The following is a 20,878-nucleotide window of genomic DNA, read 5'->3' on the forward strand; positions in this document are numbered from 1 at the left end:
ATCCTACTTGAGTAAATGTATAATAACCAAATTTGTACTACTGTAAAGTAGTAAAAAGTAATAAATAATGTTATAACGTTCAATCTGGATTGAAACTCTATGGTATTGATTCAACGTCATTTAAATTAAAAAAAAAAAAACTTGATCAAATGGATGCTTTTATGTTGAAGGCAGTAGCGTTATTTCCAGCCTCATGGTGTCTTATTTTACACACATGCATGTTTTTTTTTTCCCTTCGGTGAGGTGACACGTTTGTATGGACCGAATTACATCAGCTGGGTAAATAAAATTATCACAGCATGGCGTCATGGTTCCCATCTAAAGAAAAACAAATAATTATTGTTTGCTCATCTAATTTCTAATAAAATTTTGTCGTCAGCTGGTTGTCTGTTCTTAAAATTATTTAGACTTCCTGTGGGACATATTCCAGCCGCATTATACGTGATGACACCATCAAAACAACAACGGATTGTGTAGAATCGTAAACAGCAGGAACCACAAAATTTCAACAAACGTGTGTCGTCTGTTTTGCAATTGCACAACGTATGAAACAGTTTGTAAACTTGTTAATATACACCGAATAAAGGATATTATATAACTTGGTGATACACCATGACATTAAAATGATTAGACAATAAAGTTCCTATAGCGAATGACACTACAGAAAAGATAAATTCACTACTGGATTCAACGAGTTTCATTATGAGGAGAAATTGAGCACTGATCTCATTATTTACACTTAATATTAGGGGGAAGATCTCTCCTGAGGAACTGTCCGTTTTTATCTGTTTTGATTTGTAACCTACATTAACCTTCACTTATTTGGAGGGGTGGGTTTTTATGAAACGACTCAGTCATCATGTTTAACGCAGCTGTGGGAGGAAACACACAAACATGAGCAGCCCGGCAGTGCCACCAAGTGGTTGTACCTTTGGTGATAAACTGGAAGGATCCTCTCTTTCAAAAAAAAAAAAAAAAAAAAAAAAAAAAATCCTGCGGAGATTCTGGTGTGAGGGGAGCGCTCGTTGTCCTCAGCACAGAAAATTAAGTTAAGTTATTATTATTTTTTTTTTAAAAAGTAGTTTGTCACATCAGCTGTAAACTTCCCCTGGATTAAAACTTTGTATCGAACTCTGGGATCTGAAACAAAAACCGCAAGAAAACTTGGTTTTCCAGGAGTGATCATCTGTGTGTTTCTGACATGCCCCTCAGCCGCAGTGTTGCTGTGTTCATTTTGTTCTTCACAGGTGAGTTCATGAGTCCGAACTGTAAAAGAAAGAAAAGTTATTCAAGGCTTTTCTCAAGTTCGTGAATTCTGAATATTATGTAATTTCATTCAGGCATGGTCGTCAACATGTCATTTGATTCCAGAGGTGGAAGAAGTACCAGTGCTTCACTGTAAAAGTATTATTGGCTAAATGCGCCGAGTATCAAAGCAGAAAAATGCCCTTTGTGACTGTAAAACCACATTATTGGATTATTCTTGTGATGCAGTAATGCGTAGGCAGCATTGTGCTATTGTATCTGTTTCAGGAACAACAGACAACAAACTAATTAATCTAAGGCTGCGGCTAATGATTATTTTCGTTGTTGATCAGTTTACTGATTGGGTTTGGCCTGTAACATGTCAAAACATAGTGAGAAATTCCCCCAAAGAGCCCAAAGCAACATCTTCAGACCCACAAATGATTCAGTTTACTGTCATTTAAGACAATGATGCATCATATTCTGTAAACTTTTCATATGTAAAATCTTGATCTCTAAAGTAACTAGTGATCACAGCACTGGGGTAAATGTAGTGCAGTAAAAAGTGTAAGATTTGCCTCAGACATTTAGTCAAATTAAAGCACAGTAAATCTTTACATAGAAATATATAATATATAAAAGTGGATTACTAGAGACAGTTGAAGACACTCAGGCATCCATCGTCTTTCCCTGCAGCTTGTAAATACCTTCATCTCTGCAATAATAACAATTGTATTAGATGCAGATGTGCAGAATGTTTGAGGTGGCTAGATGAATGCAAATGGAGCCCACTCCTCCCTTCAGGAATGAAGAGCTTGGATGCAGCTCCCCCACAACATCTCCCAACATGCAACTGGCTACACTCCAGTCAAAATGAATTTAAAATAAGCTGTAGCTGAGCTGAACCTCCTCTTCAGATGCTTTTTTTCTGCTCTGCTGACCAGGCAGTTTAATTACAGTGCAGCTCCAATCACTGGCAGTTAATTACTGAGGAGTCCCCCTCTGGGCCAAGTGCGCTCAAGCCTTCATTTAAATCCTGCAAGATAATGGCGTAACCTGAGATCCACCCAGAAGCACACATGAGCTCAGACGATAATGTAGAGTGATTGAAAGGATGCAGGTCATTATCTCAGCTTTGTCATCAGAGATAGATTAAACCTCAAACAGGCAACATCTGACAAACTGCACACCTTCGTCTGGTGTGAGTCATCTCTGCTGCTTGGACTCACTTTGCCAACAGTATGATTGTCTCTGTGGTAAAGTCAGCTCTCTGAGTGGTGCAATGCACAGTGTGTGTCAGTGTCTTGGTATTCTGCACCCTTTAGTAGTTAATTGTTGGAGGAACTATTCAAATCCTTTACTTGCTACAGTTTAAAAATGCTCCATTACAAGTCCTGCCTTTAAATTCCTACTCAAGTTAAGTATTTTTGCCAAAAGGTGAAACTGTGCTTTAACAGATTCATTTTCATATACAGCATCGTTAGTTACCAGTAAAAATAGCAGTGAGTTAAATGTAGTCCAGTAAAAAGTACAATATTTCCCTCTGAAACATAGTGAGGTAGAAGTATGACATCAAGGACACTCAAGTACAGTACTTGATTAAGTCAACTTAATTACTTTTCACCATTGCAGTAATTTTTCATGCATGTAATTAAAAAAAAAAGTTCTGATTGTCATATGCATGATGGTGCATGTCATCCATCAAGCACCTGAATTAATGTCTGTTGTCTGTCTCAACTTCAGCCCTGCAGTACAGACCATCAGACTGATGAGCTGAGCTTGTTTATTTCCTCTGTGAGTAATTCGATGTAAGGGGTACTAGGGAAATGTTACTGGGTGGAACATTGGGCTCATTATGACAAAAACGCTGTTGATAGATTTAACCCACACACCACTGGAGCAATCTGGAGCAGCTTCCAGAGCAGGGAAGTCAAACATGAAGCATCATTATTAATAGAAACTGTGTTACAGTGAACTTAATTTGGGTCGAAGGCAACTGCGCCAGAAAACATACAAAAATGAGCCGAAGCAAAGGAAGCAGCACAGGAACTGACTTGAGATGGGGGCGGAGGTTGACACACTGGAAAGTTTGGCACTCAGTTCTAAACATAGAGTCATTTTGGGGGGTTTCAAAAAGGGATTAGAATGCCTGAACCGCAACTGCTGAGAAAGGAGAATGGCAGTGAAAAGCATTTATTGTGAAGAGAGACTCATTCAGAAGGATGGCCAAAGTACAGTACATGAGCCGTGCTGCTTATTACATGGAAAGAGATGAGTAAGAGGGACCATCTCCAAGTCAGTAATGAAAACATGCTGTTTGCTCTAATTTGTGGTGAAGTTACTGTCGACTTAAAAGTTTCGTAATCTAACACTACAATATGAAGTATATGTACTATCTCTGCACTCACATCTACATTATTTTCTGTCACTTCAAGAAAGCAACACAGTCTGCACACCATTTGCAAGATTTCCATGTTTTCTCATCCTGCTCTCAGGTTAAAAACCCTGAGGAGTTTCCATGAGAGTCACTGATTGCAAATCCAGGTGTCTGTGGACTGGAATGTGGACTGGAAACTTTAGAGGGAACTTATGGAAATGAGTTTGTGCAGGAGAGGATCATTCCCACAACCACCTGCTACTGTATGACCTATATACACTGTTGCCCATAAAGTTGGAAAAAAAAAATATTACCTCTTCTCATGAAATGACTGTGACAATGTGATTCATTCGTGATAGATAAAGTGTAGATCTTCTCAAAACGTTCTTGATCAATCTCTTCCAATGTGATTACTGGTGTGTATAAATAGGAATAAAAAGAGGAGAATGGGCAACACTTCAGATGCAGAAGCTTAATGAAGCTTGATGAAGCTTAACATTTGTCTGACCAGAGAGCCATGTTTGGTGTCTGACATCTTGGTCACATTAAAAGTTTGTTGGTTGTCTGTTTCCACGTCTGACTGTTTTTTGTTGTTTCAGCTGGCTCTGGTACCATAGAGCACGACAGCTACAATGAATTTACAGAGGAGGAGTACACTCCTCAGCTGAACTACAAAGGTGCGTATTGAAAAGCACACACTCACCAAGGGTGGGAGATATGACAATATATACAGTACCATCAGACAGTATACAGTACTACTTTGAACTATACTATAGTATATCAAGTAATCCTCCTGCCATTACCTTTACCCTTCACGTGGTATTTGTCAACATTTGTTTTCTCTAAAAGACCAAATTCCAAATTGGTATAAAGTCTGACATCAAGTGGTGCTGTAATGAGGGATATAGGACCCTGCTTTCCACCATCAGTGCTTCACGCAGATTTGGGTTTGGTTACTGTTCAAAAACAGACCCTCACTGGTGTCATTCTCCGAGTCTGACCAATGGGGAGGTGACCTGCCACTCTCCTCGGGGAGGGGCCTACAGAAGCACACTGGGCACCCGCTGTGAGATGAGCTGCGACCGAGGTTACCGACTGCTGGGGAGGAGCTCGATTCAGTGCCTCGCCAACCGCCGCTGGTCTGGGACTGCTTACTGCCGCAGTACGTGGAGACTTCAAGTTCCCCTTTTGAGGACAGAAGTTATTTCTCTGTACCATAGAGCTCCACTGTTGTTTAAAAACTATTAAAAACACATTAATCGGCCGCATCACGATTACGGATATGTTCCTTCATTACCATAAACATGGGGCACTGTAGTTTATTTTGAGTGAACAAAAATATGGAACATCAGCAGCCTTACCCTGTAAGATTTATACTGATTGTCTGATTGTTTTGACACATGTCTTCAGGGATGCGTTGCCATGTGCTGCCCCTCATCCCACACGGCAGATACACCTGCACTTATGGCTTTGTGGTAGACTCCAGGTGTGACTTCACCTGCGACCCTGGCTATCGCATCGAGGGGGAACACTCACGCACCTGTCAGCACAGGGGGTCATGGAGCGGAGTACAGCCAGTTTGTTCAGGTGCATCAAGGTCTTACTTTGCAGATACACATAGAGCTAACCTGATGTTCAAAAATTTGTTGGACTGTCGACTGGAGGTTTAACTTACTGCCATAACATGAACACTAAATTCAGTCCATCTGTGTTTCTGTCGAATTTTCCCTCATTCTTTCACAAGCCCACATCCCTGTGTCTGCTCTCACAAAAACAAGCGCATTTCCTGCTCCTCTGTTCTTTGGACTGAATCCAGACTGTGCTCTGCTGCCTTTCAGCCTTCACATACTGCTCTGTGCAACTGCTGCCGTTAAGACTATCCAAAAAAAGATGGTGCCATTCAAACCAATTTCCTTCCTCTAATATCTCCAATATTGTTTCTAAATTTCCAACTGCTTTTTTCAGATACTGATCCTCCAAAGATCAAGTGTCCCCCGTCCAGACTCAAGGTTGCCGAGCCAGGAAAACTCACTGCCCGGATAACCTGGGACCCCCCCACTGCTACAGACACCGCTGACAAATCACTCAAGTATGTCTCTCCTTTCCATTGTCTCCCTTTCCTGTTCACTTTAAAATGAAATTAAACATTTGGTCTTCACTTGTGCCTCTGCAGTGTAATATTAGTGGGCCAGGAGCCAGACACCGATTTTAGTGAAGGAGCAAATATCATCCGATACAAAGTGTACGATCAAGCCAGGAACAGAGCTGCCTGCAAGTTCATTGTCCGTGTTGAGGGTAAGGTGATAAACCTGATTTTTTTTTTAATTTATGAAATGCGTTTATAAATACTACACATTAACCTGGAGATACCACTGTAACTTACAGGACGGCACACTGGATTTTTCATTTCAGTGGTGTTCTTCTTACAGTGAGAAGATGTCCAGTACTGCCTCCACCAATGCATGGCTACCTCATCTGCACCTCAGATGGGAATAACTACGGTGCAACATGTGAATACCACTGTGATGGAGGATTTGAGCGGAGGGGGGTATCTAGTCGTGTCTGCCAGTTCAACCGCAGCTGGGGCGGAAATGCTGCTGAGTGTGTTCGTGAGTACTGAGTCTGCATGAATCTGCTTTTGAATTTGCTTCATATACTGTACATTCCAGTGTTGGAAGAGATACTCAGATCATTTACTTAAGTAAAAGCACAAATACAACAACATAAAAATGCAATAGACCTTAAAACAGTTATTTGAATGAAACCATCTGGAAAGTTTAGATTGGATTGGGTACAGCTGTAAAACAAGTGTAGTGGTGTACAAAGTTCAGTTGTTCTGGAGGAGGTTGTAAATGCAGGATTTCATTGTGACCTTGTGTGTTTGTAGCAATGGAGATTAAGTCAGATGTAAAGACAGCCTCAGCTCTCCTGGATCAGTTCTATGAAAAGAGGAGGCTGCTGATCATGTCTGCACCCAACATATCGGACCCAGACTACCAACTGCAGAACATTATGATACAGGTGAGGAAACTTTTTGCTACTGTTGACTTAACACAAATCTCCTCCCAAAATTTGGCATCTTCTAAGGGAGTTTAACACACAAGAACCTATAAATCTTTTTTTTTGTGTCCACCAGAAATCAGACTGTGGATTAGACTTGCGACATGTAACCTTGATCGAGCTCCTGGGCTCGCCGCCTCGGGAGACGGGTCGCATCAAAGAAAGTCTGCTTGGCTCTGAAGTCATCGAGGGTTTGAGGTAATATTGAGAAACTTCATCACTTAGTTATTCAGCAGTTTTATGGTTCATTCAGGGGGAGAAAAGTTCATTTAGTTGAAAAATTCCATCTTGAAATTGTTTTATGTAAGTCCCATTCACGTTAACAGTAAGGGGTTGTTTCTTTTCACTCTATTCAAATGTCAGGAGCCTCCTAATAAAAAGGGAGTCTCTGTTAGTTTGACGTTGAAAGGAAAAAATCCACTCAAAAGATTAAGTGTTAGAAATAGCAGCCCAATAATTCCATGGTAGCAGTAATGGGATTTTGACAGGCCTGACAGAACAACATCAATAGTAAATATCTGGCTTTAGTTCCCATGAGAATCAGTGAGTAAGAGATTCTTTAAAAGTCCATCACTTTGCACCAGACAAAGACACAACAGTGTAGGTGCTAATTCATCTTAGAAGAGGCAAAGATATAGATTTTTTTCCATGGACTGCGCAATTTGAGTAAGGGGCATTGCTCACTTTTTCCAGACTGGAAAATCTCTTCCTAACTTTCAGTCTGCATGCTGACACACAATCCCACAGCTGAGTGAGTGCAGCATGAGGCACACTCTTTGAGTGTAGGGCAAAGCACTCTAGGAAATGTAGGCAAAAAGCCTTAAAACAGGATAAAATGGGGGACATATGGATCTGACCAGCACTATATTCACTCCTAACATTGTCTTTAACATTGTCTGTTCTGAGCTGTTCTACCAATGCTAATCATAACCACTTTAATATCAAAATATGAGAAAAATGCACTGTGCCTTTAATTGCTGCATCCTGTTTCTCTGCAGACAAGCGTTCAGAATCTCCAGATTCTACTTCAGCATGGTGCTGCTGGACAAGCTCGGACTGGACCGAGAGCGCTTCATCACTCCGATGGCGTCGGATGAGCTGTTCTCCTACATCGACAGCTTCCTGCTGGATGAAGAGGAACGAGAGAAGCTCGAGCTCCACAGAGACTTCTGTGACTAATTTAATAAACCCCTCTGGTTGCCACAGTGATAAACTCATCAGTATTGCTATCACAAGATGGGAAGGGACCATAAACCAGAAGCCATGTCCAGAGGATCATAGGGAGGACAAGAAGGCAGTTCCTCATGTTCAAATGTGATTATTATGCAACACTGTGTAGTGAAGCGATAGCACTGTCTTCTCTATATCAGGTCATCAGCTGAGGGGCATGGAGGCCACCACAGATACAGAGCACAAAGCAGACAAGGCTTAGGGAGAAAGATACAGATTATACAAAGAAATCCTGTCAGTAACCTGATATTTCATGAGAACTAAAAGACCTAAAATGATAATAAAACCACCACAGCTACAACAGACTACTGAGGAGAACTCGAGTGGACGGATAATTAAAGAATCCTGCTGGTAATACAGAGATGAGGCAATCAGGCATGCCATGGGTTTAGTTTATTTTTATGGGTGAACACAATATTTAAGGCAACCCTGAGGTAAAAAGTGACTCTGATCACACTCCACTGAGGAGTTAAAAGGTTTTAAAATTTTTCATATTTGAAAATAGACCATTTTAATAATTTCAAATAAAGCTTCTTCTTCAACGTATATAAATATAATTTTACATGATACTAGTAAAGTAAAATACAGTGGTATAGATTAATCTAAGCACAATTTTGTTGGATGCAACATCAGACAGTTCTGTATAATACGAGTTTATAATAAATTGTTTCCCCGTGGATCAGAGTAATTCTATACACATTCTGTGCTAAGTGCTGTGCATGATTTTTAATCGCAATAATATATGTAGCCTGAATTTTAAAAACATAAAATGACTGTTAGTGCTCTTAAAATAAAAGAGTTTGGTGTTGTGTGCTTTGGCACATTTTCAACAGTAACACCAGTCTGCAGTCTGGGGGGTGGGGGAGGGGGTGGGGGAGCAGGTGTGAGCAGATGTTTCGTGTTCAGCAGGCCAGTAAACTGTGAGTCTGCTTATAGCCAATCAGCTGTGAGTCTGCTCACGTCAGTAGACAAGCTTCTGGTCTGATAAGCTTGCAAAATAAAATGAATCCACAATCTCGCATTTGCCACAGCTTCTCCCCCCTTTCAGTCTCCTTTCTTTCCAGGCCTGTGCCACCGTCCTCATTTGCCCTTAACCTTCCCCATAGTGGAACGCAGTGGAAGAGTGCCCTCTGCCCACGAGTCAGGGTACTGCATCATCTTCTCCCACATACTGACCTCCTCTCCAACTGAGTCCATTTCCACTTCCTCCTTTCCTATTTTAACAGTGCCTGTAGGGGTGAAGATTACACAGTGAATGCAGAATTAGTGGCAGAGTCTGTTATTAATGATGGCAAATTCCTTTAACAATCTTAATTGTCACACTGGGGAAAAAGGAATGGAAGCCTTCTAGGCGCTTCAGCAGTAAAATAAAATGAAGCTTGTCTTCCTCATAAAGGCAATTATGCTTTGGCAATAAAACTATTTAAACTAGACAATGAAAGATATGGTATTACTGTCCCTTTTCATGAGGATTAATTCAGTTTACCTTCATTCCAAAGTTATACCCACATCTAGGGGGATAGGAGTGCATCGTAAAAGTTAAAAAGTTGTTCCATATCTAAAAGCCAAAATCATGGTAAGACAATTCGCAGTTTTTCAAGTCTGTCTTGAAACAATAGTCAGGTGCACATATAAACACTGAACAATGGGCTTTTCTGAACTTATCATTTAAAGTGAAATCATTTACTATAATTGTGACAAACTGAAGCAATTCAGGGTGACCCAAGACCAAAACAGCAAACTAAAGAATCTACCTCCTCAGAAAAGCTGACTAACCTAAGTGAAACAGACAAAGAGACGTTCATTGAATCACTTCCCTAAAATAAAGCAAAAACAGGAGAAAAATAAACTGGCAGCTCCCCCCTATAGATTTAGCACCATTTCCAAAAAACGGATTATTCTGTCAACAACACAATTCTCAGGCAGGTGAAAATATTTTTATTTTTTATTTTCTGTCAGTTTTCTACCTTTTCCAGTGCTGAGACGAACTCCTCCTAGGAACTCATTGCTCAGCATGGCCTCCCTGTCCCACACAGTCAGCTCCAGACACATCTGCTTCAGCTGCTCCAGAGCCAGATCCTTGTACACAAATGTGTGGTTATAGTGGGGGTTCAGGTTCTTCTTCACAACTGGAGTCTTCCTCTTTGTGGACTTTGACTTAGTTGGGAACAAGTACCTGCAGAACCACAAACAGCAAGTTAATTTAAAAAGACAAATGCTTGTATAAAAATACAGTGAGTGTTAAGAGTACACAGATAGTCACTAACCCTTTTACAAAACTATCCGATGTGCCTCCTTGTTTCATTGCAATCAGGTTCTTTGCCTCCTTAATGAGGATGTGCAGTTCTCCCCCTTTTTCTGTTGCCGCCTTTTTCCCTGAAGAGGAGCAGACAGACACTCTCAGCAATTTGAGGCAAAGTGCATCAATCACAGACAAAGCTAAATGCAGTTTTCTTATTTCAGACTTACCTTTGATTTTCTCAGTTGTTGGCTTTGTAGTTGTGACATACTTCAAGGAGATCACCAGCTCTCCTTTGTACTGAGCGAAAGCTGAAGCCGGCACAGAAGAGGCTGCCTGTTTAACAGAAGTATGTGACATTTACAACACGTAGCGTTCCACTATGGGGAAGGCTGCGGGCAAATGAATCTCAAACAATAATACACTACTGGATCCTTGGGGCTGATACAGAGGTTTGTTTGTGAGTATGGGAAAAAAATCCATTAACAATTAACCAACTATTAAATACCTAACAACCATATTTACTAAGATTAACTTTGAGTGACGTTATTACAAGTTATCACAAAGAAGTAGCAGGACATTTCCAAGTCAACAGCAGTTTGTTGCACTTGTTTTCAACTCCCAGATTGCCAGACTTAAACATAATATTAAACATGTTCATAACAATACTTATAATTGTGAGTTACTTAAGAGTTCAAAGGTACCTTGTGGAATTTTTGACCTTGGGTAACGCTGTTGATGAATATTTTATGTGTGGGTCCACGTTTTGTTTGATCTTGTGCACAAGCACCAAGAAACCACATGCATGCAGCTGATGTGGTTCACATTCCTGCCAATGGCTGCACATTATTCCACTGATTTACACCAGCAAAGGCAGGGAAGAAGAAGACTGCTAGCAAGTAAAGATGAATATTTTTAAAAAAAATGCAGGTTTCAAACTTTTAAGAAAAAATGGCTTTGCAAATGTTTTATGAGGAATGAGATGCATTCATCACCATCTGTTCGTGCTCTCACAAAGCGTGAGAAGCACTGAATGTAAACAGAAACTCTGTTTACAAGAGGATTCCACAGGACAGGATTGAATTGAATTGACATCTTTAAGTCCTTTTCCTTGAGGTGTTTACATCGTTTTATCTACACTATGTTACGTGTATAATAGATATAATAAAAAAATAAAACAAATCCATCCTCCTTGCATCCTGGGGTGTTTTTCTTTCCACCTCTAGTACCTGTTTGGATTGGTTTCATTTTGTCTCATGGGCATGAGGACACACATGCATGTGTACGTGCACATGGATGATGCAGCACACATTTCTGCCACACTGTTCCACTCTCAACCTCAAAGATACACACAATGTGTTTTGGAGAGTAACACTGAATGCAAATATAACTTTTGTTAGTTTACAAGTGAACTCCAATGGGGACCTTTCCATCATAGTATGGAAAGAAAAACAAATTCTATTTCTCTGATCTACCTTTGCCATTAGAGGCACACGGTCCTCGCAGGGGGAGTCGAGATCTCGGCAGTCCAGGGCGATCTCCATCTCTCCCAGGAAGGCGTTGCGGCTGAGGCGACCATGATGCCAGACTGATATCAACATGGAGCGGGTGAACAGCTGAGAGCGGCTGATAGAGTACTGGAAGTAGAAGATAGATCAAAGGTCTGGCTCAGTACCCATACAGTGATGGAGAAGTCTTATATAATTTTAATGCTTGGGTGCTGAGGGAGATTTAAATAAATCAGAGAGCATAGATTAAAGTAGAAGAGTGATTCAGACTTTATTGGAAGTTGTGAGTAAATTCTTCTTCTAAAACATTAAAGAGCAAATCCAAAATTACAGAACCATAATTTGTTACAAATGGATTCACTCAGCTAATTTTCTTTTCAGCAGTTTTGTTTGCCACTGTAGTTAAGCTGACTCTACATTGGAAGCCAGGACAAAAATCAATATTTGGCAACAGGTCTTCTAATCTGAAATGTCAATATCAATCTTAAGGCCTCTGTAGGTGTGGTCATTATTTGCAACAGGCATGGCACAAGGTCACTAATCAGGGAGTGTCATTAAGTCAACAGGATAAGGCCAACAGTTGCAGTACAGTTTGAAAGAAGCCAGTTCTAAACCATCACCTTCAGTGTTTCTTTGTAGACAGGGTTGATGGTGTTTCTCTTGATGGTGGTCTTCCTTTTGCTCTGGCGAGATTTGTCAGGGAGTAGATAACATTTGACGTAACTAAAACACAGAAAAAAAAAAAAAAAAAAAAAACGTATGTCAATCAGTGTTTCGCCTGGGTGCAACTTCTTTTTTTTTTTTTTTTTTTTTTTTTTGCTGTATTTCCTGACTAAATGCCGTGAAAAAATATCTGTTGACATTCAATTTCCTGTGAAGCTCAAATAATCACCTCTGGGACGTGATTATGGCGACTTTGTAAACACAGCAACCTCTTATCTACACTGATCAAAGCTGTGTTAACATCACTGAGGGGTGTGTGTGCAGTAGAAAAATGTGTCTGTTTCAGAGCCATAATTGGCACAGCTGCTCTACGTGAAGCCAACAGTCTAAAGTGTGAAGCAAACTGTGCTTTTAAATTACAGTTATGCTTGGAACAAGTGAAAGTTTTTAATATTTACGGGTTGCAAAGCTGCCGGGAGGCATCGCCATAGGCCAGCCCGTGGCACTCCTTGATGAAGACCTGGAGGCTCTGGGTGTGTTCGTCATAGCTCAAAGTGAAGACGACGTCTCCGCTCACATCCACGCTGTCAAAGTCTCCTGCTTCACTGTAAATACTCATCAGGCTGCCCAGTGTGCTCTGCAGAAACATACAGCACATACACCTGAGGTGAATACATAATCATTAACAATTCCTGCGTTTGTTCTAAGTTTCATTAATACCAAACATTGACATTTAGATAATATTTAGACAGACATGCTCTAAAGGTCTAATGCTGCACATTAAAGTTTAACAAGACAGAAATAAGAAGAAATCATATGGAAACAAAGAAATCACATACGGTAAACTAAATGCTGGAGGGTTAACAGAAAGTGAGTCAGGGACAAACAAAGAAATCAGCAGCGATCAGTATGTTTCTGTCAGTACCTAAATCCAGAGTGACAGTGTGAAAGTCTTGTTGGCCTCAGCTTTGCTTTTCCCTGAGGCTTTGATAAGTATAGAAACATTTTGGTAGACTTTACACATCAATTTCACACTTGCTAACTCGCTGGAGGATATCCTCAGTTCATAGATGCTCGTTCAGATTATCTAACATCAGTTTGCTTCTGAGAGACATAATGAGCTGTTCTTCAAAGAGCCTTCAGAGGACTAATGTGAGCTGTGAGAAATGTCAATACTTTACCTTTGAGCTATGCAGGCTGGAGGAGCTCGATGCCATTGTTCTTTTATGAAAGCTAACCAAGCTGTCAATGTCCTCCTCCTCCTCTTCATCTTCCTGTGGAATCATAATAGACATTTAGAAGGCTGATCATACACACAGTGGGATTTCCCCCCCTCGAGAGGTTTTCCTGGTTTTAATAAAAGATTCATGTTATTTAGGAAAATAAAACAACACTTCATGAGGTAACCATTTACCAAACATATCTGATAATCTGGAATGGAGTCAAAAATCTACTTTTAAACACCTAGAGTTTTAAAAAGGCCACTGAAGATGTGTCTCTGGCTTAAACTCTGACCCTAATAACATTATAACTTAACAAATAACAGGAAATTGTTAAAATATCTGAAACATCAACTGTGAAGGCCAAATTTCAGTGTTTCCAGCTTCATCCATTTGGCAATGACATTAAACGAATGGCACAGGAAATAGTCCACCACAGAAGAGGCAAAAAGCCTGAAAACAGCCTCAATAGACTGGGGCTAAATGTAGCAACAAAATGTATTGTTTTAAATTAGACGCTTGACTGCCACTTTTTCCTCTGCCTGGAGACTTTCTGCTCTGTTACTCTTATCACCTCTACTGCTTGATAGCTACATCTAATGTCATTCTTACAATATCCCAAACATGTTTTGTGTCTGTGCACTAAAGTTTCCCATCAGGACTTACCTGTATGTCTAAACCTGGAACAGAATGACTCCTGTTGCCCATTGAGGCGTCTACTGTGTCAGGTCCATCACGCAGGTCCAGTGTTGATACAGACTCTAAACATAAAGCCCAGCAATTAAACTGACATATACACACACTGTTTTTCATTTGATTCTGAAATAAAAACAACAGCACTGCACGTGGTGAAGCAAGATGCTAACCAGGAGGCTTTGGGGCTCGTTTGATGCTCTTTTTGAAGAGTTTATCCATGTCCAGCTCTGGGCTCGGACATGGTTTTATTTCTGGGTCCTGTCATGACAGAAAAAGAGAGACACAGTCAGAGAAGAAGAAGATAAAGTAATTTAAGACCACCTCCACTTAAAAGCATCTTACGGTGTTAGCTTCTGAGTTGGTGCTGGCAGAGCTGACAATATCTGCTTTGACTGGGACCGTCAGACTGGAAACACTGGACCCTGCTAGGCTGGACCGAACTGAGCGGTTCTCACTCCTGGTTGACAGCATAAATTAAAATTACATGCAGCTCAACACATTCAACCTTTTACTTTTCAAATACATACAATGTGCAGATGTCTACTCCTCATCCCCTTCTGATTGAAACTGGCACTTGGACATCTCAGCATATTTTTAAGCTGGGCTCTATTTTAACAGCAAAAGTAATGAACAGGACAACATTTTAATTAAATTAGTCTCCATTATAACACCTTTGTCTTAATTTAGTGGAAGCTTTGAAGTTTGGAATTACAGGCCAACTTATCCAAATGTCTGGTTAAAAAAAAAAAAAAGTACTATGACTACTCTTCCTATCATCTGATGGTTGACCAGGCAGAACAAAGACTAGCTGTGGGGGGAGGAGAGCTAAGCACCGCACTTCCTTCCTTAAAGGTTGTTTGAAGTTAGTTGGTAGCGTTTGTACCTTTGAGAATAACTATAGGTGGGTTTACCTTGGTTTCTCAGGGGTCACACATCCAGACTCAGTCTCAGTTTTATTGCTACTTAAACTGGCATTTCCTACAGACTCTGTGTCACTGCGAGTTGGCTTTGACCAGTTGTCCTCCTTTGATTCAAACGACTCCCTTGAAGCAACCGATCCTGAATTCACACTTGAATGACTGACAAAGAAAATGTGACAAAATGTTAAAACAATCTTAATCTGTGTTTTGGAAATTCATACGTTGACATTTATAAAAAATATAAGACAAAACTGATGTGAAGAATGAGGACAAACCTTTTGTTTTCTGACTGATTTTTCTGCCTGGGCAGAGGCACCGGAGTGAGAGGACCTGGGTTTATTTCAGTACTTCTCAGCAGCTTTTCTCCTGCTGTCTCACGCTTCTTTGCTATAACACAGAACAAAAACATCACACTACGATACCAGTTAAACACAATGCTATTATATTATTGCAGTTTTTAACATTTCTCTCCTTCCACTGTTGAGTTGGAACGACATTCCTGTGACTGTGGGCATTTCATTTGGGCCTGGCTAAGAGTTGTTTACATTCCTAGTTGAACAGTTGATACCCACTTCCTCTTCCTGTACTTACCAGGCGGTTTCTTTTTCAGGGAGACCCTCACTAGGTCGTGTCCAGGAGTTGCGGAGAAACGATTGACCCTTTGATCGTAGAACCAGTCACCGGCCCTTTTCTTTATATCCCTGGAATCCAATACAAACACTTATTAAAAGCCCAAACTGAACAGAATTTACACTCAATGAGTTAAATATCATATTAGTTAATGATTACCCAACACACTGAGAGCTGTGCACTGTGAACGTTTGCAACGTGCTGCACATTACTGTTATTATCATTACTATATCTATTAGCATCAGATGCTGTGGTTGGTATTTTAGAGAGAACAAAGAAAGAAGGTTAAATATACGGACAGATACACTATGTTGGATTGTTATCAGCTCAGAAAAAAAAAAAACTGCCTCCTTGCCCACGGCTCATTACATTATACAAAGAGGTGTTTTTGTTATTTAGCCTCTCCTCATTGATTATTGATAAATGGGTAGACAAAATAACAGAAACATCTGTCAGTATAACACTATACAATTAAACAGCACCACAAACTAAATCCTCCAAAGTCATCAGAAAGTTGAATCAACTTTTGTTGATCAGGTTTAAAATACTGATTATTATTGATTTCAGATTAAATGATCTTGTATCTGCTTTCAGATAAATACTAAATAGTTTTTTGTAAAAAGCCATTTGTTTTGAAGACATCATTTTGATTCAGATGAAATATTAGCTGGAAGCTGATTTTAAAAAAAGTGTTTCAAAAAGTGTCTATGTCAGGAATTGTGTGAAACCACAACCGGAGGTGAAAAAAAAAAATTTTAGGGGACAGCGTGAAAGCAAAGGGTATCTTACGATTCTTTGGCACACACACTGCACAGCCAGGATCCATTGGGGAGGACTGTTCGGCAGTTGCGGCACACGAGGTGGTTGCACATCTTACACTGGCTGGAGAAAACAGTCAGTCGGCTCAAAGGCTCCAGGCATCTACCACAACTACGCTGGCTGTATTTTCTACTGCCACGTTTGGCCCCTTTCCTCTTCACATCCAGCAACTCGGTCTTCAACTTCCTGTAACAAAACATAAATAAATTACATCACACATTGAGTTTGGGGTTTTACATATACAATAGGTGAAACAAGCATTGGCCAGTCTATTAGAAGTTCAAACACTATAATAGGCACAAAAATACACTGTACATTTCATGCATATATGTAGAAAAAAAAATATGGACCAAACCTGCCTTGTGTCAACAGTCCAGGCTGATGGTGGTGGTGTAATGATGTGGTGGTATTATGTAATGAAAATATAACATTTGACTACATTTGCAATACATATTTAGTGCTGTTTTCTTACCGTACACGCTGCTCCTCAGCCTGCCTCAGCTCCTCGTCCCGTCGCAGCACCTCCAGGATCATCTCCCTCTCAGAGTCAGACAGGAAGCCCAGGTTGATCATGTCAGTGGCCTCGGGCATTGTTCCTTCAACCAAAATCCCTTAGCACAGGTTAACTGTCTCAGTCCAGTGGCTGTCGCATCGAGAAGATCCCCTGAAGACAAAACAGGACACCAGAAGTTGACTGAAAGGGTAATAAATTCTCTACTGTCTTACTGCCAGAAAGTTTACCAGTGCTGTATTTTAAAAACTGGCAGTTTTAACATAAAAAAAGCCTACAGAGGTCACAAGACATCTGAACTTTATTACTGGAGGGCCTGTTTTCCTATGGACCCATTAAAAAAAGAGGAACTTGGTGACTTGATGCCCTGCAGTGATGAAGATACAGTCAGCCACAGAGCTGTGTGGTCCTAATCAAATTACTGATGACGACTGAGTAACCTTTCCCTATTCCTATTGGCCTCCATAGAGTGAAACCTCTGCTGCCAGTGTGCCAGCCTTACTGTATAACTCTGCCCTGCTGGAGGTGGTTCACTAATCATGTACAGCAACATTGTTCCTTTGTGTATTTAAAAACTTTTTCTCAAAAGACGAAAAGAAAAAGTCAAAAAAATAATCACCTATGGAAAGATGGCTAGATAAAGCCTGCAGAGACTGATCATTAAGACATGTTTTCCATTTCATAAGGGGACAGGAATCAGTCTAAAACTTTGAAACAAGCTTCTGGCTGAACTCAGCTTTCCAGAAATGATAAGTGACTAAAAGGATCCAGGATGCCAGAGGATTTAAAAATCCCACAGAAAGCCTCTGCCCGGGTGAAAGGTTGTTTTGAGTGGGACGGGCAAAAACAACATGAACTTGGCTATCACATAGGGTTCCCACCCTCTAAGGATACAGAGAGACGGGTGGAGTTCAGGAGCTTAACCATTTGTTTAAATCCAACATCAAGCTTATCATCTGTCATTTTCTCATCTAAAACTTTACACTCCATTTATTATTTGAACTGCCTCAAGGGAAATTTAAGAGAGCGGGGGAAATGTGCATGTTAAATAGCTCATCATAAAGAGAGCTGCAATTCAAAACTGCATTAAACACAAGACCTTTTTCCTCATAGTTTGAATGCCTGGAGGCCAGCTAACTCTAGCAGGAGTTTAACAATACCTGCTAGGCAACTTGTCTAGGTAACCTTCAAGGAAAAGGTGCATGCGTCTGCACCAGATGACAGAGATACTGCATTGACTGGAGCAATCCTTTTTTAACACACTGAGCATAGTGCAGGCATGTAGACTGCAAATGACATTAAACTGGAGTTTGTTTTGGTAAATCTTCCCTGACTTCCTACGCGTTCATTTCTTTCTTTGTTAATCACCTTTTAAACTGTCCATACTGTACAAGCATCATGTACTATAAGTCTGAGTTCTCATTTTGTCAATATAAAATGTATAAAGCTGTTAGGAATCCAAAATATCAGAGGAATCTTTAGTGGTCATCATTCAAAACATTATTACAGGACAAGTCGAGGTTGTTTAAAAAAAAAGTTTCACTACTTGTACACAAATAAAACTACATTGCAGTCAATTCACAGTCTATCAAAAGGCCTGCAGACATAAATGAAATAGTGTGTGAAAGCTCCCATCAGCACATTCGGCTGATTTTTATCTTTCTGTATAAAGTTATGTCACTGACAAAACATGCTCTGTGTTCACTGATAAACAGGCAGATACCACATAATGTGTCAGTTGTTATCTTGTTCACAGATCACTAATCTGCAATGTTGAAATTCGGATACCAAGAATAAGAAACAAAAAAAGGTCCACGACGAGTTGGGAACGTTACAACTTTAATTTAAAATGCTAACACTACTCATTATCCACTTTAAGATGAATTTACTTACATCCGAGTGCAAGATCTGAAGGTTGGGTGAGTCGATTCGGTGATTTTACAACAGATCAACAGCATGAACTTGAATTAAACACGACGGCCCATATCGGATCATGTGCGACAGCTGAAATTCAGATTTAAAGCAGCGAAGAGCTGCACGATGAGCTGCCAACGGCTGAGACTCCAACGGCCGAGCGTTAACGTTACCGGCTGAAGATTAAATGAACGCTAACGTTACTCCACAGTGTCTTCAGAAACCAGTTCTCTTTTATCCCGCAGTGAAGGCTGAGCATTTGGGAAGTCGATTTTTTTTTTTTTACCACGCATTTACATGAGCTATTTGAACTAATTAAGGAAAATGACACACACCTGTTGTTAAAAGTCGACTGCACCCCCGCTACACGGTTTGCGTCTCTACGGCAGCGAGATACTCCTGACAGAAAACACAACAACAAAAAAGGTTAGAAGTAGCAGAGACGCTAACAGCTCATGTAGGATAATTAAACTGTCATCTATCTACACACAGGTTTACTCACTCTCCTTATCAGCGATGTTCATAACCGGGTCTTTCTTTCCCACTCCGTTTTCTTGCCTCCCGTCTCCAGGACTGTTGACTTTGTGCGCTAGAAGAGTCCCAAGTACCGGAAGAAAAGGAAAGTTTGCAGCAGACAGGCAGGAGCGCCTCTCCACATTTTCCATGACAGGTGCATTTCCTCTGCTCTATTTACCACAGAGGGGCTGGATGTGGAAAATTTGGCCCCATTGAATCAGTCCAATATAATTACCCCGATTTCCCCCTCCTCAACCAGCCTATTTTGAACGTGGTGCGAGGAGGAAAAAAAAAAAAAAAAAAAAAAAACTTGTACCAACGGGAAGTGCTGGGCTTTTATTTTTTCGTCTCTGAAACAAAAAAAGTTGACTGTCTGGCGGTAGATGTTCCAACTACAACACAAAAACAAAACATATTGTGAGCCATTTATTACTGTGTAGAAAATAGATACTGTAGTAGTCAGTGGAAAGTAAGTACATTTACCCAAGTACTGTATTTGACTACAGTTTTAAGGTACTCGAGTATTTCAAACTCAGTACTTTACCGTTACATTTCAGAGGGATATATTGTACTTTTTACAAAACATCTACCAAATATCTGACAACTAAAGTTACTAGTTATTTGATCAGCTTTGATTTATTAGGACCCTGTTAAAGACCCTGCACACTCACACAGGTGTGTAGCTGATCAGACCTGCTCAGGCTGGAATGCAAAGCTCTGCTGGGATTTACATGGAGAGCTCCTGGAGTCTTCTGTTTTTGATCTTATTTAAAAGATAAATAACCTGTGCACACAATGCATCATTACAGGACATTGGAGACTCCATAACGTAACACAAAAATGATTTTGTGAAAGTGAAAACAACTAAATACAACCCCTGGAGCAAGGAGGCATTAAACATGAGCCTTTCTTCAAATGTTATTGTGCTGTTACTTTTTATTTTATGGAATTAAATAAAAATATATATATAGAGAGAGAGGGTTTGGGCACCTTAGTAAATCATTCCTTAGTTCTGATTAGGTCTCAGAGGAATGGAAAGGGGTAGTACTGATACTCCCTCTGGCTTTGTATTTTCTATGATTGATACTACAATTAAGTGGAAACTCTTCAAGGCCATCACTCACTAAGAAAATCCAACCATGTCTGTTTAATATGTTTGGCAAATGGAGCATTTTGTGCTTTCACCTCCCAGTTCCTCCACAGCAGATTTAGATGGGTGACAAAGGAAAAACGGCACTGACTGTCTTAGTAATGTGTTAATCCCCCACGAGTCGTCTTAGCAGCTTCAGTGCTCTTTGGCATAGATTACTACTAAAAGGATGAACACCAT

At 40.3% G+C, this 20,878-nt stretch overlaps 2 protein-coding genes across 2 annotated transcripts; one reads left to right on the forward strand and one right to left on the reverse strand.

Annotated features, from left to right (window-relative positions):
• The first annotated feature begins 791 nt into the window (after positions 1 to 791).
• Positions 792 to 8,607, forward strand: srpx2 (sushi-repeat containing protein X-linked 2). Its single transcript, XM_041047878.1, has 10 exons — positions 792 to 1,247; positions 4,222 to 4,299; positions 4,593 to 4,784; positions 5,033 to 5,209; positions 5,588 to 5,711; positions 5,796 to 5,917; positions 6,052 to 6,231; positions 6,510 to 6,643; positions 6,759 to 6,880; positions 7,681 to 8,607. The coding sequence occupies exons 1-10, from the start codon at positions 1,202 to 1,204 to the stop codon at positions 7,859 to 7,861; spliced, it is 1,356 nt and encodes a 451-aa protein (XP_040903812.1). The 5' UTR covers positions 792 to 1,201; the 3' UTR covers positions 7,862 to 8,607.
• Positions 8,608 to 8,699: 92 nt separating this feature from the next.
• On the reverse strand, positions 8,700 to 19,675 carry sytl4 (synaptotagmin-like 4). The gene is made up of 18 exons (XM_041047877.1): positions 19,535 to 19,675; positions 19,368 to 19,431; positions 17,080 to 17,271; positions 16,578 to 16,793; positions 15,750 to 15,859; positions 15,434 to 15,545; positions 15,150 to 15,317; positions 14,581 to 14,695; positions 14,409 to 14,496; positions 14,209 to 14,303; positions 13,504 to 13,596; positions 12,781 to 12,959; positions 12,280 to 12,382; positions 11,627 to 11,788; positions 10,382 to 10,487; positions 10,180 to 10,288; positions 9,880 to 10,088; positions 8,700 to 9,141 (listed from the first exon to the last, which is right to left on the reverse strand). The coding sequence occupies exons 3-18, from the start codon at positions 17,196 to 17,198 to the stop codon at positions 8,993 to 8,995; spliced, it is 2,133 nt and encodes a 710-aa protein (XP_040903811.1). The 5' UTR covers positions 17,199 to 17,271; positions 19,368 to 19,431; positions 19,535 to 19,675; the 3' UTR covers positions 8,700 to 8,992.
• Between the last annotated feature and the right edge of the window lie 1,203 nt (positions 19,676 to 20,878).

Source organism: Toxotes jaculatrix, chromosome 10 (genome assembly GCF_017976425.1).
Source record: "Toxotes jaculatrix isolate fToxJac2 chromosome 10, fToxJac2.pri, whole genome shotgun sequence".
NCBI lineage: Eukaryota > Metazoa > Chordata > Actinopteri > Toxotidae > Toxotes > Toxotes jaculatrix.